This window comes from Ovis canadensis, chromosome 13 (genome assembly GCF_042477335.2).
Source record: "Ovis canadensis isolate MfBH-ARS-UI-01 breed Bighorn chromosome 13, ARS-UI_OviCan_v2, whole genome shotgun sequence".
Classification (NCBI taxonomy): domain Eukaryota; kingdom Metazoa; phylum Chordata; class Mammalia; order Artiodactyla; family Bovidae; genus Ovis; species Ovis canadensis.
The window spans coordinates 61,845,045-61,869,660 of NC_091257.1; the positions used below are offsets into that span (position 1 = coordinate 61,845,045).

Sequence of the window (24,616 nt, forward strand, 5' to 3'; positions counted from 1 at the left end):
CTGGATGGAACGACTGAGTTAACTATATGACATCTAAAATGCACCACCCACAGTGTCCTTAAGAATCATGACTCTTACTGTGTTAGAAAGAAGGGAAAGATTTTAGATAGCTCAGTAAAAACCAGTAGCCATAAATTCAAGGGGAAAATATCAGTATGAATTCATTACAACTATATGTATTTCCTAACTGGTCCACTTAAAGGCCTAGATAGAGAGACCAACCTGGTAGCAACAAGCACACTGAGGGCCAGAAAATGCTCTTGAGACACAATTTCTAACTGCAAGAAACCAGCGTCCCCTGGAGAAATCAGTGGATCCAGGCTTGGGGCAAGGTGTATCCTAGATGAGCCCGAAAAAAACCTGTCGTATCAGAAAGCAGAGAGGAACTTCACAAGACAACATGAAGAGGCTCCAACTGGTCAAAGAAGGGAAGTTAAGCATCAATAGGGATTATAACAGAAACGGGCTGAAATACACCAGGAAGAACTACTTGGTTGCCACTGGAGGATGTTATTTTGAAAACCACTAGTTAAAAGAATCAGTTGTTCTTCCCTTTCGATGTGAGCCATACCACATGGTAACCACACCCTACATAGTAGGAAGCTTATGTTCTTACGGAAGTGTTTCAGTTGAAAAAGAAAGATAAACTATTTGATAGATTATCACTATTTCACAATCCTTAATGAATTACTGAATCTACTCACTGTACAACAGGCTTAGTACTAACCTTGCCAAATGAAATACATTACCACCTAGGAAGAAGTCTCACGCTGCTAGGATTCACTACTCAGCTGAGTTCAGTCACTCAGTCGTATCCGACTCTTTGCAACCCCATGGACTGCAGCACACCAGGCTTCCCTGTCTGTTACCAACTCCCAGGGCTTGCTCAAACTCATGTCCATCAAGTCAGTGATGCCATCCAACCACCTCACGCTCTGTCATCCCTTTCTCCTGCTTTCAATCTTTCCCAGCATCAGAGTCTTTTCCAATGAATCAGTTCTTCGCATCAAGTGGCCAAGGTATTGGAGCTTCAGCATCAGTCCTTCCGGTGAATATTCAGGGCTGATTTCCTTTAGGATTGACTGGTTGGATCTCCTTGCAGTCCAAGGGACTCTCAAGAGTCTTCTCCAACACCACAGTTTGAAAGGATCAATTCTTCGCTGCTCAGCTTTCTTTATGGTCCAACTCTCACATCCATACATGACTACTAGAAAAACCACAGCTTTGACTAGAGGGACCTTTGTTGGCAAAGTGATGTCTCTGATTTTTAATATGCTATCTAGGTTGGTCATAGCTTTTCTTCCAAAGAACAAGCGTCTTTTCATTTCATGGCTGCAGTCACCATCTGCAGTGATTTTGGAGCCCCCCCAAAATAAAGTCTCTCACTATTTCCACTGTTTCCTTATCTATTTGCCATGAAGTGATGCGACCAGATGCCATGATCTTAGTTTTCTGAATGTTGAGTTTTAAGCCAACTTTTTCCCTCTCTTTCACTTGCATCAAGAGGCTCATCAAGAAAGTGAAGTTCTTCTTCACTTTCTGCCTTAAGGGTGGTGTCATCCGCATATCTGAGGTTATTGATATTTCTCCCAGCAATCTTGATCCCAGCTTGTGCATCACCCAGCCCAGCATTTCACATGATGTGCTCTGCATATAAGTTAAATAAGCAGAGTGACAATATACAGCCTTGACGTACTCCTTTCCCGATTTGGAACTAGTCTGTTGTTCCATGTCAGGTTCTGACTGTTGCTTCTTGACCTGCATACAGATTTCTCAGGAGGCAGGTCAGGTGGTCTGGTATTCCCATCTCTTGAAGAATTTTCTAGTTTGCTGTGATTCACACAGTCAAATGCTTTGGCGTGGTCAATAAAGCAGAAGTAGATGTTTTTCTGGAACTCTCTTGCTTATTCGATGATCCAATGGATTGCTGGCAATTTGATCTCTGGTTCCTCTGGCTTTTATGAATCCAGCTTGAACATCTGGAATTTCACAGTTCACGTACTGTCTCAGAGAAGTTTGAGCATTACTTTGTTAGCGTGTGAGGTGAGTACAATTGTGCGGTAGTTTGAATGTTCTTTGGCATTGCCTTTCTTTGGGACTGGAATGAAAACTGACTTTTTCCAGTTCTGTGGCCACTGCTGAGTTTTCCAAATTTGCTGGCATAATAAGTGCCAGCACTTTCACAGCATCGTCTTTTAGGATTTGAAATAGCTCAACTGGCATTTCATCACTTCCACTACCGTTGTTCGTAGTGATGCTTCCTAAGGCCCACTTGACTTTGCATTCCAGGATGTCTGGCTCTAGATGAGTGATCACATCATCTTGGTTATCTGAGTTATGAAGATCTTTTTTGTATAGTTCTTCTGTGTATTCTTGCCACCTCTTTTCAATATCTTCTGCTTTTGTTAGGTTCATACCATTTCTGTCCTTTATTGTGCCCATCTTTACATGAAATGTTCCCTTGGTATCTCTAATTTTCTTGAAAAGATCTCTAGTAGCCTCCATGAGATGCAAAGGATAAGGCACACCACAGGGATGCAATCGCAAAGGCAGACTATAAGAAGCCAGAGTAAATGAACCAAGTCCTTATATAAATAAATTGCAAAGAAAAAACAAAAACAAAAAAAGATGAATGAGAGGGACTTCCTGGCAGCCCCAGTAAGACTCTGGGCTTCCTCTGCAGCAGTGGCAGCTTCTATCCTTGGTTGGGGAACTAAAAACCCACATTCCACATGCCATGTGAAGTGACCAAAAAATAAACAAAATCGCTATTATTTTTTAAAAAATGAATGAGAAACATAAATTTAAAATATCTTTAAAAAGACATTTCAAATAAAAAAAAAGCAGAACTGAAATATTATACAGCGAGAGGTAAACTACATTAATGTTTAGGATTGTCAGACTTCAAAGCATAAAGGGTCATGACCCCAAAGCCCAAAACTTTTAATATGTGACTGAAACTGTGCAACTTTTATCTTAGGGAGTCGCTCACCAGTCAAATACAGGATGAAACTTAATGACTACATATACATTCTTCATAGTAACTCCACTAAAGCCTTCAGTAGCTTAAGATATTTGATAAAGATGGAAAGACGCTTCTGCGCTCAGACTTAGTTGTAACTGAGTACCTTGACTTAACATTAAAGTTTGAGAAGTATTTACCTACTTAGAAAACAGAATAAGATGATTAGGTTCTAAAGCAAAAGATCTGACTTCCTGTCACGGTCCAATGCCTCTTCCTACCTTACCTTGGCAAGGGTTACAAGCAAGGAAATTAACACTGCTGAGAAGCCACACCACTGGGCTAGGCAGTTATCTAGACAGCTCCTTTCTGGTGCTGACAGTCTCGCAGGGAAATAATTACATGTGACTAGTGTTATGAAAGTACTAGATGCTATGAATGCATCCCGTACTAAAAAGAGACACGGCATACTCATACGAGGCAGAAGGAACACCAGAAACCTCTCAAACACACATCCTCTGATTTTCTTTAGATAAGACTGATACAACAATGACTAACTGACAGATAAATGGATTTATTCTTAGCTATCTTAAGACCTATGGACGAACCTTTGGACATGAAGGAAAATAAACCTTGGCACCCTTAAGGCTGTACTGATAAGGAAAGGAGAAGAGAGAATGTTTATACCCAGTCCATTGTGCATACCGAGAAGAAGGGTGCAATGCTGTCAATAGCCTCTGTGAGTCTCACAATGTAACACGTATATAGTAAGTACACACAAGCTGGTCATCCAAAGAGTACTCTGACACACGTCAGCAACCTTGTCAGACAAACTCTGAACACCTCACCTGGAGATTCCCACAGGTTCCTAGAGAATGTCCCTAGAGCTTTAGAGAAAGATGCCATGGATTAATAAGAAGTAACAGCCTGTAAGTTGAAATAGTTCAGTCAAGATTAAATGAATTTTAAAAATTAAATCCAAAGAACAGTATCTTATTTCCACCATTCATCTGTAAGTTTTGATATAAACAAACTATGTTGGCTTTTTTCAAAATCCCAACCATAGGAAAATAGAGGTTTTTAAAAATATTTTATTCCAATATCACCAATATTAAAGGTAACTTAATTATTATATACTATTATTTTATCCTTATTTTCCACACAGCTGTTACCTATTTCTTCCCCTTCGAGTCACCTATAGGAGCAAGTTGTACATGGGCAACTTTAAAACATCCAAAGAACATGATACAGAGTTAAAGCAACATGCAACACCATCTTTCTTTCTCCTGGCCTTTCCCTCTTAAATCACCTTTATAAACCTCTTCACTAGAATATGACTAAGTGACAAAAATATAAACATATATTACTTAACTTTGTTGCCTATTAACAAGGACAAAAATAACCACTTATTTAAATGAGCTTTTGTAAATTATCTGTTTTCCATTTTCATAGTTAGCGTTTAAAGGATGTGTCAGAGAATAAGTATAAAGAAATTCTATCTAAATTATTCTAAAAATTTCAAACATTTTAAAAAGATTAATTTAATTGTATTCCTTTAAAAATACAAAGCAAAACAAAATCAATTTCTATTTGCAGATTCCCTTATAATTAGTACATAACATGTAAACAGAGCATTCATACAGGAGTCGGATTTTTTGCTACTCTGAATCTTGGACCATCAAGATAAATAGCAATGGAAAATAAAATAAAGAACTTCCTTCTTTCAGCTGAAGATATACTATCTGCAACTTAAAAATATAGAATGAAATTGTTGAAAATTCTGGTTAGTGTACTACAAACTAATAAGTACTATACCTACACCACATTATATGGTAGCATATATTATTCACACATTAAAATAAACAATGACCAGTAGACTTTTAGATGGTTTACATAAAAGAAAGTAATTAACCAAATGCCTTTTGATAAAAGACTTAAATAAAGACTGGCTTTCAAGAGTTAAAAAAATTGTGGTAACTAACAATGTATTAGTGTACCACTGGAAGTAGTACACATTGGTATTCTATATACCCTCTAAACACAAGGTGCTTCTGCATGTTTCAGTATTTTCCTAACAACTTCACAATCCTACAAGGCAAAAAGTGACTAGTACTTTGTAATACATGTTGACTAACATAATAAATAAGCAAATGATTCTTGGACCTTTTCTCCCAAAATTCCATGTAAAATTTGAGCGATCTGTCTGTATAAAATGACTTACTTTGTAATACGGTCAATGTTGGCAATTTGCTTCTGATTCCGTATAATCTCAATGGCTGCCCAAAGATGCTGGATAGCTTTTGTGTCCGCCTGCCGTCTTTTTGTTAAGCGTGCCATGACCTGTTTACTCCTTTAGCTGTAGCAATATATGGAAACATAAGGGAAAAGCACAGATTACCAAATCAATTATCATTAATACAAGTGAGTTAACACTCAGCACCTCACTATATAGTATAGCCAACTTTTTATTTCCTACCATCCACATCACCAATTACTCCATAAAAATGTTCACTTTATTACTTCACAAAGAATGACACTAAAAGACCAACAGTCAAAAAGGTCTGCCCAAGAAGGAGAAGCAGTCATCTTATATCAATATGCCAAAGAAATACACATATAAAATGTATTATAAAGCAAAAATATTACTACATAAAATTTCATTTTTTGATATTACATTGTGTGTAATTTGACAGATCAATGCAAAATAGAAACTAAATGTCCAAATTATTAGGTACTTCATCATGAAAGAGGCTTCCGTGCTGGCTCAGATGGTAAAGACTCCGCCTGCAATGCAGGAAACCCAGGTTTGATCCCTGGGTTGGAAGATACCCTGAAGAAGGAAATGCCAATCTAGCCCAGTATTCTTGCCTGGAAAATTCCACGGACAGAGGAACCTGGTGGGCTACAGTCCGTGGGGTCGCAAAGAGTGAATATCTTTATTCAATATAGACATACTGATAGATAAAAACAACATTCCTTTAAAGAAAAATAAGACCACACACAGAAAGTACAGAACAGTTGTTTCTGACTGAGGTGTCAAAGGGTGGCAGTTGGTATATCAGTGGATGACATGAAAGGACCCACATTTATCAGAAAGGTTCAGGTGCTGGCCATTCATTAAGTTATAAGGAATCAACATTGTTAATTTATTCAGCTTTCTATATTCTGAACAGACTGAGGCAAACGGCCACTGGCTACATCCTGGCAAGACTAGGGGGAAAAAACAGAGTTGCAGCCTCAATGTCTGCTGAGCGATGGTACAATATGAAGAGGCCACACGTCTGAACTCCCCACTGGGCACGGGCACAGACCTGCTGGGCAAGGAAATGCCTGAGCCCTAAGGCACACAGGGTACGATGCCAAGAGATGCTGAGGCCCAAAGGCATAAGACAGACAAGCAAAAAGCTCTGGGGATGGCTGAACTCTCCCTGGCCTGATCCTTTACCCGGAAGGAGCACTCCTCCTCCGCACTTCCCTGTGCTCCGGGGAGTCAGCAGAGCCTCACAAACCCCTTTCCCCGTCTCCACACTTCTTTTCACGACTAAGTCGGTTCTCCCTCCTTCTCCAAAAACCCAAAGAGAGCTAGCAGTTGCCAAAGCTTAACAGAGACTCACTTCTGGTGAATCTAGGACCAGCTAGGCTCCTGAAATAAGAGTTCTTTTCAGAATTACAAAATCAGTTCTGAATCAAAACAGTAATGACAACATTCAAATTTTAAAGAAAACTTCAGGATAATTCGTTGATGCAGTATAGACTAAAATATGAAACTAGAAGATTTTTAAAATTATAATTATGATTTACAAATGTGTCTTTTTCTAAAAAGTTGTAACTTTAAAACATACAGAAGCTTCTCAGTTTAAGTGCACTAGTACAGGTACGTCAAGTTTCCAGATCCAGTAACATTATGATGAGGAATTTACTGGTAAAAGTGACATCTAATGGTGAACCATAATAATACAACTTGTCAGATTATACAAATACCCACTGTGCTAAACACAATGAAGTATTTTTAAATGTATAAACTCTAGTCCTTGACAGAAAATAACATAAAACTAGCAAAGGAAATTTGACATATACATGGCACTACTAATTATAATATCATATATGACATAAATGGTCCAAAATATATGCGGTGAGAATCCAGAGAGACATTACTTCTAGATTAAGTAACACTACAAAATGGTAAATGTGGGAAAATATAAAATTTCTTAAGTCTTGAAAAGATAACTGATTGTTTAAACAAACATAAAAATAACTGTTAGGTATCATCAGATTTAAACATATGTAGAGGCACAATATGGATGACAAGAATAATACACATGAGGGGAGAGGTAGTAAGCAGTTATATCATTGTAAATTCTCACATTTTATGTTAAGTGGTACTTATTATATTAATTCAAGGGGAAGTATATTAAATCATGGATGCATACTACAATCCCTGGATGCATATTACAATCCCTGAGTCAAACAAAGGAATACAAACAGGTACAGTTGACACGTAATTCAACTTATAAGATGTTTTCAAAATACACACAGGTAAAGTTAAAAACACTTTACTCAGAAATACAGAAAATATATAATAACAAAGTTAACAGTTACAAATACTAAAATAAATAGCAAATATAACTATTATATAACAGGAGAATATAGTAGAGACTGGTAGCAGAAATTCTAAAAGTGATGTCACTTAATTCCTAGAAACGATTAAATTCAAGATTAAAAAATTAACCAGTGCTACATTTCAGGAAAACAGATGTGAAGTTAAAACCAAGATTTCTGAGATCTAGCTATCCAAGCCACACAGACTTAGAACAGAAGAGAGAGCCCAGAAACAGACCTACCAGCTGTTAAGTGTCAGAGTTAGCTCATTTCTGACAAAGCAGCAAACGCAATGCAATGAAGCCGTCTGTTCACCAAGCGTTGCTGTACAACTGGACATCCACACATACAAAAATGAGCCTAAACACAAACCTATGCCTTTAACCAAAATTAACTCTCTATTCTGTTCCACTAATCTATGTAACTGACTGTTACTTCACCAATACCACACTGTTTTAAGTACTATACCTTTAAAATAAATCTTGAAGTTGGGTAGTATCAGGCCCTGATTTTGTTCCTCTCTTTCAATACTGAGTTGGCTGTTCTGAGTCTCTGAAATGCTGGAGAGTGTGTAAAGACAAAGGAACACTCCTACACTGTTGGTGGGAATGTAAATTGATGAAGCCACTATGGAAAACAGTAGGGAGGTTCCTCAGAAAACTTAAAAATACAATTACCATCAGCAATTGCACTCTTGGGCATTTATTTGGAGAAAACTCTAACTCAAAAAGATACACGCACCCCTATGTTCATAGAGTAGCACTATTTTACAGTAGCCAAGACACGAAAGCAACCTAAGTGTCCACCAACAGATGAATGGATAAAGAAGATATGGTCCATATAATAATGGAAATTACTCAGCCATAAGAAAGGCATGAAATAATGCCATTTGCTGGAACGTGGATGGACCTAGAGAAGATCATACTAAATGAAATCAGACAAAGACAAATACATGATATCACTTACATGTGGAATCTAAAATATAACACAAAGGAACTTATTTACCAAGCAGAAACAGACACATAGAGATCAAAATTATGGTTGCCAAGGTGGAGAGGAATGAGGGAGGCATGGATGGGAGTTCGGAATTAGCAGATGCAAACAATTATATACAGAATAGATAAACAACAAGGTCCTACTGTATAGCACAGGGAACTATATCCAATATCAGGTAATAAAATATAATGGAGAAAAAAGAGAAAAACAGAACTCCCATTATGATCCAGTAATTACACTTTTAGGTATTTATCTGAAGAAAATGAAAACTCTACCTCAAAGAGATAGCTGTGCCACCATATTCACTGCAACTGAGTCACGATAGGGACTTCCCTGGTGGTCCGGTGGCAAAGATCCCTTGCTATGGTCAAGGGACTAGGTCCCACACGGTGCAGCTGGGAGTCTGCATGCCACAGCTAAAGGATCCCAGGTGCCAAAACAAAGATCGAAGATTCTGCACACTGCAACTAAGACCTGGTGCAGCCAAATATTTTTTAAAAAAACCAAACCTATATATTTAGAGAACAGACTAATGGTTGCCAAAGGCAGGGAAGGTGGGGAAAAAATGGGTAAACGTAGTCAAAACGTAAAAGTTTCCAGTTAAAGGTCACAGTGAGAAAGACTTGGTATATTTCAAGGGGAGAAAAGACAGTGGCTGGAATGTCATAAAGAGAGGTGCTGTGTGAAAAGAGGCAAGAGAGGCAGAATCTAAGATCAAACCACGCAGGATCCGAAGTCCAGAATAAGTCCAGCGTGGATTTCCACGTAATTTCAACGGCAGTAACTTTTTAAATTTAGGCAAGTAGGAGTGATTTGCTTTAAGAAGGATACCCTTAGATCATGGATGTCACGATGCTGAGTAAAAGACCTTTCTGACCCTCCCCCCAAAAGTGGACAAACAAAAACAAACATCTTTAATGAACATATACTCCACAAAAAGTGAAGACACACAATGAATACAGGAATTGTTATGTTTCTGGCCAAACAAAGGAAGGTCAAATTTACATAGGGAAGTACAGTCAAAGCTAAGGTCTTTCCAGTAGTCATGTATAGAAGTGAGAGTTGGACCATAAAGAAGGCTGAGCGCTGAAGAATTGATGCTTTCAAATTGTGGTGCTGGAGAAGACTCTGGAGAGTCCCTTGGACTGCAAGGAGAGGAAACCAGTCTATCCTAATAAAAATCAACCCTATATATTCACTGGAAGGAATGATGCTGAAGCTAAAGTTCTAATTTAACTCTGGCCACCTAATGTGAAGAGCTTACTCACTGCAAAAGACCCTGATGCTGGGAAAGATTGAAGGCAAAAGGAGAAGGGTGTGGCAGAGGATGAGATGGTTGGATAGCATCACCAACTCAATGGACATGAACTTGGGCAAATTCCAGGAGATAGTGAGGGACAGGGAGGGCTGGTATGCTGCAGTCCATGGGGTTGCAAAGAGTCAGGCACAACTTAGCAACTGAACAATAGTGACGAAAGCAAGCCGCTCGCCTAGAACTCCAGAAAAATTTGGGAATAGAAGGCAGCAGGTATAGGGATAATTACAGATGCTGAATAAAAGATGTTACTTAATAATGAGTAAGAAGCAAACAGACTTGTAATAGTATACTCATCCAACATTTTCCACTCTATTCTTCAAGGTCCAATTTTATAGGAATATTCTATTTAAAATGGGATTCTAACACCATAATTCCTCACTGTATCTGGTCATCTAAAACCGAGAAAATTATGTTTATTTAAGAAAATCTGACTTGAAATACTTTAAAATAATTAGAAAAACCTGAGAGGACTGATGTCAATGGGAAATGAACTGCAGACGAAGCTACGCCAACCAGCTGGAAGAGCAAATGACCAGTTCAGAACTTGCTGAAGACCACACCAACAGTCAGCACCAAGCCAAAGGAGGCTTCTCCAGGTCACTCCTCCTCCTCTAAAAGCCCTGACTTCTGCAGATTGATGGAGTCTACACTAGAGAGGAATGAGAAGAAACCCGTGGAAATTATCAGACACTCCACAGGTCCTCAGGAAGCCCTCTGGTAGACGTGCGAAAACACGAGAACGCAGGTGTCGGTCACCGGTGACTGGAGTGGCAGTGAATCTCACTGCTCACAGGCTTCTTCCCTTGGATTTCTCTGGGCCTCGGTTCAGACAATGAAGCTGCTCCTGCTCTGCTCCGACCCTGTAAGTGGAAACGACACTCCCAATCCGGAGGAACATCAAGGACCACCTGACATGCAGACAAAAGCCAAGAATATTCAGGCTGCTAAGCAGCAGTGCCAGGAAAACCTCCTCAGGTGGTCTAAGTCTCACTTGTAGGCACAACTTCACCATGGCCGGCATAACGACCGCCCAGGGAAAGACATCTAGGTGCTTCTGATGCCTGTCAAGGTCACACGCTTACTCCACAACCTGCAGAACACTAGGCTGCTGCTCAAACTACAGGAAATCTCAGAGACACTGAATTGGGTGGCAGCCTGGACATCAATGTCCCAGACACAATGCAGGACCATTAGGCAACACTAACCAACCCCACCTTTGCTATCCAGTCCCTCTGATCATCAGCAAAGCAACAATGCCAGAGTATTTGTGAGGAACCTGAAAAGACTACTAGTTTTCTTCTGGGACACATTTATTTTTCAGGTCATTTAGATTATCCTCTGTAGGAAACTTCAAGATTAAGATTCCTGAAAAATAATTTCTAAGACAGGCAGCTAAACATCACAGGGTACATCATTATCTAAAAGCCATTACAAAAGAACTTTCTAGAAGAAGGCATATAGACTTGGACTACTTAAAAAATGTGGAACTTAAAAAGTTAAACAAACAAACAAAAAAACCCAATTGGAACTTTAAAATAGAGCCCAGAACCATCCCCAGAGATTCTGGCTTCATGTTCTTGTTAAGGAAAAAATAAAATTCAGGTGCTCAGTCATGCTTGAGAACCAGTGTACTATCAGGAGCTTCCCACGTGTTGCCCTAAATCCCAAAGAATTTATTTAAAAGATGCAAACACTACAGCAACTAAGGTTTACAACAGTATGTTTTTCATTAGGATTTATTTAAAATACGGAAATGAATCAAGACAAAGTCTAACTTTGTATTGGTAGCTGTTCAGCTTTTAATTCACTTGGAAATAACTGAGACTACAACTTTTTATTTCAATAATCATAAAATAAAATTTAACTTTCAAGTTACTCAAATGGAAGTTTCTGAACCAAAACAATCTAACACAAATACTGATCATAATTGGGAGCCTACTTAAATGTGCAGAATAAGAATGTATCTATTTCAAACTAAAAAACATAAGGTATTTTGACATTACACTAAGTGCAATATTTTTAAATTTTATTTATTTTTAATTGAAGGATAATTGCTTTACAGTATTGTGTTGGTTTCTGCCAAATATCAATATGAATCATCCACAGGTATACATATGTCCCCTCCCTCTTGACCCTTCCTCACAATCCTACCCTTCTAGGTTGTTACAGAGAGCCCTGTCCTGAGTTCCCTGAGTCAGTACAGGGAAGCCTGGCATGCTGCAGTCCATGGGGTCCCAGAGTCCAACACAGCTGAGCGACTGAACTGAACTGGATCATATCGCAAACTCCCACTGGCTATCTATTTACACACTAATACACGTTTCCATGTTACTCTCCCTACATCTCACCCTCTCCTTCCTCCTCACCCCACACTGTGTCCATAAGTCTGTTCTTTACATCTGTGAGAGAACCCACACACCACAACTAGGGAGTACCCCTCTCCACAACTAGAGAAAAGCTCACACGCAGCAACAAAGGCCCAGTGCAGCCAAAAATAAATAATTAATTAATTTCTAAAAAGATAACATTGCTAATGGTAAATAAAATGCCCCAAAAAACTTTTACACCTATCAATAGCAAGCCCAAATAAATCAATCTCACTTGTTCCTACAAGTACTGGCCAACTGAAGTAGATATATTCCATATTAATTCGAGAAGGGCTTCATGTCAAAACTCAATTGAAAATTAAGAACTTTATCTCTCTAACAGCATTTCTCAGATGCAGTTTTGAAACAGAAAAGCAATCAACGAGCAGATAAATCAAGAATCTACCAAAAAACAAAAACAAAAAACTACAGTGTTCATAATAACTTCCAAGCTGAGATAGTTTAGCCTTCATTTAGTGTATTTCTCTTTAAAAAAACTTCCTATAGCTATTAAATATAAGAAAATCTTGTGTAATATCCCCACTGATGAGCATCAGCACGATCTGAACCTAGGCATGCTACCAATCAGTTGATCAGTTCTCTCCTCACCACGTTTCATATTATTTTATTTTTTGACAACAAACCCCTTCTAAATCCTGAAGCCTGCGTACTTGGAGTAACTTTCAAGAAATGATCTATTTTAAAGGAAACAATAAACAAAAAGAAAAGACAACCTGTAGACTGAGAGAGACATCTGCAAATGACCTGACCGACAAGGGATTAGTCTGCAAAATTTACAAATCAGCTCATGAGGCTTCCCTAGTTGCTCAAACAGTAAAGAATCTGCCTGCAATGCAGATCTGGGTTAGATCCCTGGGTTGGGAAGATCCCTTAGAGAAGAGAATGGCAATCCACTCCAGTATGCCTGCCTGGAGAATTCCATAGACAGAGGAGCCTTGCGGGCTACATACAGTCCATGGGGTCACCAAGAGTCAGACTGAGCAACTAACACAAACACATATGAGGCTTAACACCACCAAAACAAATAACCCAATCAAAAAATGAGCAGAAAACCTAAGTAGACATTTCCCCAAAGAAGACATACAGATGGCCAAGAGGCATATGAAAAGATGTTCAACAGTGCTGGTTATTGGGGAAATGCAAATCAAAACTACACTGAGATATTGCTTCACAGCCGTCAAAATGGATATCATCAAAAAATCCACAAACAATAAATGCTGGAAAGGGTGTGGAGAGAAGGGAATCCTCCTACACTGTTGGTAGGAATGTAAACTGGTATAGCGACTATGGAGAACAGTATGAAGGTTTTTTTAAAATTAAATATAGAGCTACCATATGACCCTGCAATCCCACTCCTGGTCATATATCTGGAGAAAAACATAAGTCCAAAAGGATACATGTATCTCAATGTTCACTGCAGCACTGTTTATGACAGCCAAGACATGGAAGCAACCTAAAAGTTCATAGACAAAGGACTGGATAGAGGAAATGTGGTACATATATACAATGGAAAGGTACTCAGCCACTAAAATGAATGAAACAATGCTATTTGCATCAACATGGATGGACCTAGAGCTTGTCATACTGAGTGGAGTCAGACAGACAAGGAGAAATACCATATGACATACTTATATGCAGAATCTAAAAAGCAGTTATACAAATAACTTATTTATAAAACAGATCCACAGACTTAGAGAAGAAACATGGCTGCCAGTGGGGAAGGATAGGAGGAAGAGATAGGGAGTTTGGGATTGACATGTACACACTGCTATATTTAAAAGGGATAACCAACACGGTCCTACTGTACAGAACAGCAAACTGTCCAGTGTGGCAGCCTGGATGGGAGGGGAGCCTGGGAGAGAATGGACACCTGTATATATACGGCTGAGTCCCTTTACTGTCCACCTGAACTATCACAATAGTGATAGTTGGCTATATTCCAATATAAAATAAAGAGTTAAAAATAAGAAATTAGCTATTTCAAGCCAAAGTGAACTTATCCAGCAACGGGAACAGTAGAAGATTCCTTGAGACAATGACTGCCCCATGTAACACAAGACAAAACCTTTAGCAAGAAAGTTAGTCCCTGGTGACTCAGATGGTAAAGAATCCACCTGCAATGCAGGAGACCTGGGTTCAATCCCTGGGTTGGGATGATCCTCTGGTGAAGGGAATGGCTACCCACTCCAGTATTCTCGCCTGGAGAATTCCACTGACAGAGGAGCCTGGTGGGCTACAGTCTATGGGGTCGCAAAGAATCGGACCCGACTGAGCGACCAAGCACAGCACTGCACAATGAGCTCTGAATACACTTCTAAATATTTGTATGTATCTTTCTTTTGTTTACATGATAAACGGATAGGAAAGATATCGTCTTTCTTTAAATTTTAAGTTTACTTAGCATACAAGGAGGTCAAATTACAAAAAGATATTAAAGATTTTAAGTGGGTCTACCTTTCATTTAAATGCTTAGATAATAACACAAGAATAAAAAAATTACTAACCATAATAAAGTTGCCTTTAAAAATCATCAAGTAGCTAATGAAAGTCACAAAGTTAAAATTAGAATGAATCTGAAATCAGTGTTAAGACCTCAAAAGTAATTTCAGCTCAAATACAGCATACTTTAACTCACATATATGGTTCTATAGCACCTGTACTTAATTTCTTGTTATACCTTATTGCACTTGCTTCAGTAATTTGTTACCAAGTGTCTAGTATAAAGCAGTCTCAATAAATAACAATCCGAATGAATGAACTGAAGATATTAAAACATATTCTACTTATTATAAGTAATGTCAATATATTTTAATGTGCTCTTACAAAACAACTAACTTTATAAAAGCAGTTATTTAAAATTCGTTTACTAGACTTAAATGTTATTCAGTTTACAAAAAAGCAAATACTGTGTATAAGTTTTTAGCAAAACACATTTTTCCAACTACTATATAAGAACACAGGGTAATTTGCTCAACATATTCCTTTCTAAAGAACAGATGAGTCTATATGATCCCTTAAAGATCCTATTATGACAGTATTCCATTGTCATTTCTATTCATCTCTGTTCTTTAATTTCACATAAAGTTAGGCAAATATTAGCCATTTATGTATTGACTGAATAGAAAGCATGCTGCAAAAATACAATGAAAGATTAGCTAAATGTCTAAATATTTACTAGTCGTACATAAATTAGACTTGTAATATTGAGTTGAGCATCTAACAATTTGCTAAATTTGCCTACTAGATACATACTGCTCTCTATAAATATTTTCTTAATTTCCAAATATTTTAATTTTTCATACTATTTATTTGCATTTGTAAGTAATTTTAATATAAAATATTGTATAGTATTTTCACAATACAGACTACAGGGATACCTTGTTTTACTGCACTTTACCTTGTAGCCCCTCACAGATACTGTTTTTACAAATTGAAAGTTCCTGGCAATCCTGCATTGAAGAAGTCTATTGGCGCCATTTTTCCAACAGCATTCATTCTCTCTGTTTCTCTGTCACAGTTCAGTAATTAGTGCAACATTTTAAGCTTTTTCATTAATTATTGCAATGTTTTAAGCTTTTTCATTATTACTATATTTGTTAGTGTGATCTGTGATCAGTGATCTTTGATGCTAAAAGTCGCTAAAGGCTCAGATAATGGGTAGCATTTTTTAACAATAAAGTATTTTTAAATTAAGGTATGTTCATTTTTCAGATACAGTGCTATTGTACATGTAATAGACTACAGTATAGTTTCAATATAACTTTTAAATATACATATTGGGAAACCAAAAAACTCACAACTCATTTTATTGTATCTGCCTTACTGTGGTGGTCTAGACAAAACCCACAGTATCTCTGAGGTATGCCTATAAATAGCTTTTCAAAAATTTTCTAACTGGAAACAGTAATAGCAGGTACATACATGCACATAAAAAAATCTTAAGGGAGTACATATGTTTAAGACATTACATGTGAGTTATTACATCATACTGCTGGGTATTTAGATTTGAATTTTATCTCCCTTTCATTACATTCATTTCTATCATTTCAACTCTAATCATAGAGATTCTCAAACTTTTATGTTACATGGATTATATTCTCTCATTCACTACTACTTCATTCACTTATGAGAGAGATTATGTATATATGTTGAGGGGTTTGGAGGTGCTACAAGGAGGTCAGACCTTACACAATTAAAAGGAAGACTGCCATACTTTTAAGATGATCATATGTATGATTTTTAAAAGTGGAATAGTATACATAAAGAACTTTGTGAAATGGTTCAGACTTAGTAAACATACAATATATGATACCTATTTTTATCATGGTACTCAGTTATGTAACAAACCTGTGGATACCAAAACATTTCAAAACTCAAGACCAAAGGAGGACAGACCACACTGTACCAAAGCAGATTTAAACTTTCTGAACTTCTGACAATGCCACTGAAAGAAAGTAACTGAACGTCATCAGGTAAGAAATAGTGCTAGCAATTAAGCTCTTTCAGATGGGGAAACTGAAACCAGGCAAAGCACATTTAAATAATTTGTCCAAGATCACTTTGCTAGTAAAGGCCAGAGGTGATTCAGACCCAAGCCACCGGCCTCAAACTCTGCTGGTATACTACCTCTAATCAATTACCAAAAAATCTAACCAACCTGTAAAAAAAAATTCACTATTGAGTCCAAGTTAAGGTTTTGAAACAGTGAAACTGTTTTTTCAAGCCTGACTCTTCTCCTTAACATTTTCCCCTTTCCAGACACAGCCTCTTTGCTTTTCAACTGAAGGGTGGTTGGAGAAGGGCATGGCAACCCACTACAGTGTTCTTGCCTAGAGAATCCCCATGGACAGAGAAGCCTGGAGGGCTACAGTCCATGGTGTCCCAAAGAGTCAGACACAACTGAAGCGATTTATCACAGAGGTAGGTGAACAAAATCTTTCACCAGAGGTTTAGGGCTTTAGGCAACAGTCAGACAGCATTCCATACTTTATTATGAATGCTAAAATTCTTAATTACATTCAATTAGTATCTCATTTTAGGTATGCCAAAGGGTATGAACATCTCTCTTACACACTATCTGAACAACCCTTAAAGGAAAAGAGGGTACAATTACAAAAGGGTGAAAGTGTGCACACACACAGGGCAATTCATGGAAACATGCAACAAGACATGCAAAGTATCAACATCGTGATATCCTAGGAATACTGCCTATGAAATAAGCAGATAATTTTAACACTTTAATTGATTTGTCTTTGTAAAGTTGGGAATATTTACATGTATGTTTATTTAAGCACGTGGCAACAGGTAACTGAAAAAATAAATTGCCCAATTACAAAATGTAAAAGGGAAATTGTTTTCATATAAACAACATATAAGTGGGAAAAGTACCACAAAAAACAGAGATCCTCTGTTAATCATGCATTGAGCTAAGCAAGAAAAATATTTTATTGAGTCTGTCATAATCATATTTTCTGACCTCTAACTTTCTAACTTGGCCGTCTATAAAGGACAGTCCCTCAAAATAGTGACTGTAACCAATGCTAAAGACAAGGAAAATGACATGCTAGAACAAAATTCACATTTTATTTCCTGCCTGTACAAATGAGAATTCAGAAAAGTCACACAGGTGACTCTGCTTACCAGAAAGCACTCAAACTTTTCAAGTGTAGCTAAAACGATTTCCCTGATAGCTTCGAAGCATTAATGAGAATCAATGACCCCCAAACCTGAAAAGTTTATGCAGCCCACAGTCACTGAGCTACAACTCCTACATTTCTGTCTAAAAGAAAACAAAGGTTTTACTTTCTGCCTTTGAATAGACAAACAATTATTTCTAACCAGTCTCTTGCTTCCACAGCACTCTGCTTACTGTAGGAAGCAGCACACCTGGGTGAGCAGACCAAAGGACCCAGGACCTAAATCTCAGAGGGCCCTGCCTGGGCCTCTCAATGTCTGACCCAAGCATCTCTTCCGTCCCTCAACGGGGTGCCGGCTCTGAGTTCAACAGGACCCTGTACTGGGCCCACAGGAGCACACGAAGCACCATGAACACAGTGTGTGACCGCGGGTATCACATGCCCATACCAGGTATGCACACACCTGGTGTGTCACCCGGCACGGTTAACTCCACCAGGTAGCAAGTCCCTACCACATGTGACACCGAGCACCAAACACTCACCAGGTATCGTGCAGGCTTCCACGTATGTAACAGCAGGCGCACACCACGGACACACCGGGCAGCCAGCCCACACGATCTGTAACACCGAGCACCATGGACACTGGCTCTCACGCCCCCACCGTACAAACACCGGGCACCGCTGGGCCAGAAACGCATGAGGGTACGGTCCACGCGGAAGCTGGGGCCCCGGGCCAGCCCGCTGGGCCGCAGCCTAGCAGCTCCCCTTCTAAAGCCGGGCAGGACCGGCGGCGGACACGCAGGCGGTGCAGCGCCCGGGAGGTCTGCGGAGGAAGCGGAGGCCTCGCTGCCGCCTGGTTCCCGGACCTGGGGGGCCGAGCCTCGCCTGGGCCCTTGCGGACCGACCAACCTGCCCAGCCGCCGCGGACGCCCCCAGCCCACCCTACCCACCCCAGACACTCACAGGGCCGTGTCCGGGCGGACCCCGACCGGGACCGTGGCCCAGGGGCCTGGCCCCGCAAGGAGGACCGGCCTGGCGGGCGGCGCTCACGCGACTCCCCGGCTTCGCGGCCCGCGCAGGCCCCGCGCGTCCCTGCTCCTGCGGGGCCTCCCCCGCCGGCGGGCCCGCCTCCCCCGCCGGCCAAGGGCGGCCCAGCAGGCCCGGCCCTGCGCGAACAAAGCTCCGCGGGCCGGAGGCGAGCGGCGGTCACGCCCGCGGCCCGAAAGGCTGCGGCCAGGCCGGGCCTCACAAAGCCCCCGCCTTGGACACCCGCCCGCGCCCCGCCCGCGCCCGCACCCCCGCCGAGGCCGAGCGTCCCCACCATTATGCTCCGGTGCTCGCCGCCGCCGCGCCAGGCCCTGCCCCTCCGCGCCGGCCCGCCGTCCGCGCCGCCTCCTCCGGGCCGGGCCGGCGGGGCGCGGGGCGGGGGGGCTGCGGTCTCCGGGCCCGGCTCCCCGCCCCGGCCTCCCCTCCTCCCCGCCCCGGCCCGGCCTCCTCCCGCCCGCCTGGACCCCGCGCCTCAGGGGCGCCATGTTTACAAGCTTCCACCACAGAAACACGCGAGCACCCGGCAAGGCGGGCGCGGAGGTCCCGCCGCCGCACTTACGAGGTCTCCTCGCCGAGCGGCGGGCCGGGCCCGGGCGCAGAGTTGCGGCGCCGCCGCCGGGAAAGTTCGCGTCCTGCGGGGCCGCGGAACCGCTCACACGGCGGGCTGAGCGGGGCGGCCGCCCGCCGGCCTCCCACCGCCCGCCGCCGCCCTCGGGCTTTATTGTGTGGCCGCCGCCGGCCGCGGGCTGGGGCTCCGCGCGGGCTCCCTCCCGGCGGGCTGCCCACACGCCCACACCCACCTTCCCGCCGTCCTGTGCTCCGCGCCTCTCCCTAATCCGAGCATATTCCTACGGACCCACACAGGCACCCGAGTCCACACGCACGTGAAAGCTACGTACGTGCGGGCGCGCGGAGCCGGGCGCGGGGCGCACAAAGATCCGGCGCCCGGAGCATCGCCCGCGCGGGCCGCGGCCGCGGGCGCTGCAGGCGCCGGCTCTGGGCGGCCCGGAGGGCACAGGGTTGGAAAAGCAGCGAGGCCTGAATCGGCGAGATCGGCAAAAGGATGTTAATACCCTTTGGATTCTGTTAACGAAACGTATTGCAGGAAAATGCTGAATTCTTCATTCTGTGTGTACACAAACAGGTCTTAAGAAAGGACGGGAGCAAGCATTATCGTTTCTGCAAAAACACTACCAGTTTTTGTAAAGAGAAGGAGGTTATCTTTCTTAGTTTGTAATTCTAGATCCAACCTGAGGAGATCCCAATATGTGGGTTAAGAAAGTCTCAGTGATAAGGACACTTTTATAGATTTCACAGTATTTTCTCTAATGATCTTTGTCCATAAGAGTTTGGAAGGAAGACCTACCAACCAAAACTTCCTACTCTGATTCTCTTTGGACATGCATGCATACCCGAAAATTGCTGGAAGACTTGTCCAAGAAATGCTGGAGTCTAATCCAGTTCATCAATCTTTCATAGCTGGTCTCTAGGGCTAAGTTAGAATTTCGAAAGGGAGTTCTAAGAAACATGGCCTTTCATAGGCCCTGGTTCTGATACATTCCAGAGAGTTTTTCGTTATCTCAAGGGACATTATAAAATAATTTTAACTGATTTTAATTGTACGGATAAATATATGCCAATAAAATCGAGCAGAGGGGTTAAAGATGTCAAAAAAATCAAGCCATGCCTTTGAATGTGGGACCAGGAATTCTAAAGGTGAATAGCTTTAAGTAAATCATCTTTCTTTAAAAGTCATCTATAAAATAGAGGACTGCATGTTCACACATATTTCACAGAGGCCACTCAAGTAAGACATCACATATGTGTAAAAGTAAACTTATACTTTAGGAGAGAGATCACTAACCCTAACTGCATATTTTTCTCCCATTAAATTTTTAGCCATCATTTTTATTTTTGTACCTAGATATTATATCTTATTCTTCTGTGGTTTTGCCTAGAATTTAACCCTTGGCCCTATTTTCCCTTCAGAACAGTTTTATTTACCTTATTTTCCTCCCAGCTGAATAAATAATCGGCAGGGAAGATGGTTGCAGACAACTGGTTTGGGATTGGGAGCTGGGGAGAGGCCCAGAAGACTCAAAAGATTATTTCCATGCAACTTAGGTTATACCATGAATTTATCTGCAAAGAGAGGGCAAGGAACAGAGGTATCAAGGAGAGGAGAGAAAGGGAGAGTAGTGGGCTGTGAGGAATGGTTTACACCAACTTGCCAACATCTCAGAGATTTTGCTGTTGTTCAGTTTCTCAGATGTGTCCAACTCTTTGTTACCCCATGGACTGCAGCACACCATGCTTCCCTGTCCTTCACTGGCTCCCAGAGTTTGTGCAAATTCATGTGCATTGAGTCAGTGATGCCATCCAACCTCTGTCATCCCCTTCTCCTCCCTCCTTCAATCTTTCCCAGCATCAGGGTCTTTTCCAATGAGTCAGTTCTTTGCATCAGATGGTCAAAGTATTGGAGCTTCAGCTTCAGCATCAGTCCTTCAGATGAATATTCAGGACTGATTTCCTGTAGGATTGACTGATTTGATCTCCTTCCAGTCCAAGGGACTTTCAAAAATCTCCAATACCACAGTTCAAAAGCATCGATTCTTTGGCTTTCAGCCTTCTTTATGGTCCAACTTTCACATCTGTATATGACTACTGGAAAAACCATAACTTTGACCAGATGGACCTTTGTCGGCAAAGTAATGTCTCTGCTTTTTAATCCACTGTCTGGGTTTGTCATAGCTTTTCTTCCAGGGAGCAAGCGTCTTTTACTTTCATGGCTGCAGTCACCATCCGCAGTGATTTTGGACTTAGCACTACCCAAAGAAGGACCCACACAACATTCCAAGTTCTTCCCCAACCCTGGCTGACACTTGACACTTAGGTAACATCTGACTAGATCAACATATCACTTTTTCCAGATTCTGCTTTAAGAAATATCATGTAAATAGAGAGGGCATGGGTTACTCAACAAATGGTGTGGAATTTTTGTTTCTTTAAAAAATGAAATCAAATCATATCCTTACCTTAAACACCATACTTTAAAATAATCCAAATGACTTGAATAATACAACTGTAGAAACTCAAAATGATTATTCTAAAGGTAGAAGAAAATATAGGTGAATGTTAGTAAGATTAATGTGGAGAGAAACATATGAAGCTCTGCAGTTGATCTTAACCAAAAGGCCAATAAGTGATATCCTAAGCTCTAAACCAATTATTTTTATCAGAAAAGAGTGATAAATTTGACTATATAAAATTTTGTTACTCTAATGTGTCAAAAACAAATATAGACCTATTTTAAAATATGCCCATTAGGGTTACAACTTTTATACTTTATAAGGAGTTTCTTCTAATATCCTTTTCTCTGCTTTCCTCACATAATGAGGATGAATTCAGATTTTTTAGGGCCAGTTTAGAGAGGGTGGCTTCACGGTTACACAGAGTTTGGGTTTGCCTGATAAATTCCCATCTCAGAGTGTTTCTGGCTTGCTAGTATATAGCAATAATAAGTTCATGCATGTGCTCCTGAAAGGCTTGCTTTTATTTCTTTAAATTTTCATTTCATATTTCTGTTTTGCTTCACAGGTTGAATTACATAAACACTGTGTGTAATGCATGAATACTGAATGCATGCTTTTGGAGGACATAATCTTAAGTGTAATATAGAGAATAAATATGGAAAATCTTCAGGAATGCAGATGAACAGTACATTATACGGAAATTAGTGGATAGAAATTATCATTCTGTGTTATCACAGTACTATAAACAATTGAAGTAAAATAAGTCCATTTGAATGAGACTTGGCGTTTTCGTTTATGGAGACTCAGGAATATGTATATCACCCTATGTAACTTAAAATACATTACTTTGCCAACAAAGGTCCATCTAGTCAAAGCTATGGTTTTTCAAGGAGTCATGTATGGATGTGAGAGTTGGACTCTAAAGAAAGTTGAACGCTGAAGAACTGATGCTTTTGAACTGTGGTGTTGGAAAAGACTCTTGAGAGTTCCTTGGCCTGCAGGGAGACCCAACCTGTCCATCTTACAGGAAATCAGTCCTGAATATTCATTGGAAGGACTGATGCTGAAGCTGAAGCTGAAGCTCCAATACTTTGGTCACCTGATGCAAACACCCGAGTTATTGGAAAAGACCCCAATGCTGGGATGTAGTGAAGGAAACAGGAGAAGTGGGCAGCAAATGATGGGATAGTTGGATGGCATCATTGACTCAATGGACATGAATCTGAGCAAACTCTAGGAGTTGGTAAAGGTCAGAGGAGCCTGGCATTATGCAGTGCATGGGATTGCAAAGAGTTGGCCATGACTTAGCAACTGAACAACAACAAATATATATATATATATATATATATATGCAAGAAGTAAAAATTAGGATAACCATCTTTGAATATAAAAAGCTATGTCACATTAGTAAGATAAATGTCACATGCGTGCGTGCTCATTCACTTCAGTCATGTCCGACTCCTTGCAACCCCATGGACTGTCGCCCACCAGGCTCCTCTGTCTATGGATTTCTCTAGGCAAGAATACTGGAGTGGGTTGTCATATCCTTCTCCAGGGAAAAAAGATGCCATACACTCCACCAAAAAAGAAACAAAATGATGGATAATTTACAAAACAAGAAAAATAAATTATTAATAAATTGACAAATGTTCAAATCCACTAATAATAAAATGACAAAGTAACACAATGCTGCTTTTATTCTTCAATGATAATATTATCAAGGGTTAGCAAGATGGACATACTTTCATACACTATTGATAGGAAATTGAATTGGTATGAATACTCTTGAAATACCAGAGCCTAAAGAATATTTATACTTAATATCTTTAAGCTCAGACATCCACATTTAGAAATCTATCCTAAATATATTTTCTGAAAGACAAGCGTGTTGCACAATTTATCCTTCCCAACTTAAAAAGCATCAAAGATTTTCTGTTGGATCTTAAATGAAGTCAAACCCTGTTCTTTGGCTTACAAAGGCCAGTTTTGCCTGACCTCCGCCTGTATCTCCTTTAACTTTAACCTCATTATACATTTCACCCCTGCCTCACTAACCTTTGTCCCATATCAGGACAGTATAAAGTTTGTTCCCTCCTTCTGGAATATCCTTCCCCCATCTCCCTGGGCATGATCCTACTCATTCTTTAGGTGTCTATTCAATTGTCCCTTTTTCAAATAAGACTTTCCTAAGTCCCCAGTCTAAAACCTCTATCTTTCTCCATAACATAAGATTATTGTAATGATATATTTACCTTAGATTTTATAGACTAATGAGATAATTTGTTCTCCATAGCATACCAAGGTACCCAATGAATATGGTTAAGTGAAAAAAATAGCACAGATATAATTGGTGGTCTCATTGCACTTGAGAAGGTACTATCAAGATATTAGTGTTTTGCTCTTAAATAACACAATACCAGCAGATTTGTCACTCAAGAAAAGTAGACCTTAATGCAGTTTAATTAAAATTATATGTTAATTAGGTCATGTTATACTTTGGTTACTAACTCAGGACTGTGGGATAAAGGATATTGTAAATGCAGGTCTCCCAAACCCTGAGAGGAGCCAAATAATTTTCTCTCTGGCCATGTATGCGTGAGCGAGTATGTGAGTGTGTGTGTCTGTGTGTGTGTGTGAAA

General features: G+C 40.5%; 1 protein-coding gene across 46 annotated transcripts in view; it reads right to left on the reverse strand.

Annotated features, from left to right (window-relative positions):
- ZMYND11 (zinc finger MYND-type containing 11) overlaps window positions 1-20,037 on the reverse strand; it is a 73,308-nt gene extending 53,271 nt beyond the window's left edge. For 5 of the 46 annotated variants that reach the window (XM_069548003.1, XM_069547994.1, XM_069547986.1 and 2 more), the window contains exons 1-2: window positions 18,862-19,258; window positions 5,184-5,318 (exon numbers count right to left, since the gene is read on the reverse strand). In XM_069548003.1, the coding sequence (XP_069404104.1) occupies window positions 5,184-5,299 (116 nt within the window). In that variant the 5' untranslated portion in view covers window positions 5,300-5,318; window positions 18,862-19,258. Of the gene's footprint in view, window positions 1-5,183; window positions 5,319-18,440; window positions 18,722-18,861; window positions 19,371-19,504 lie in introns of those variants that run through there. The other 41 variants (XM_069547982.1, XM_069548004.1, XM_069547970.1 and 38 more) reach the window with 29 other exon arrangements.
- Window positions 20,038-24,616: the final 4,579 nt, after the last annotated feature.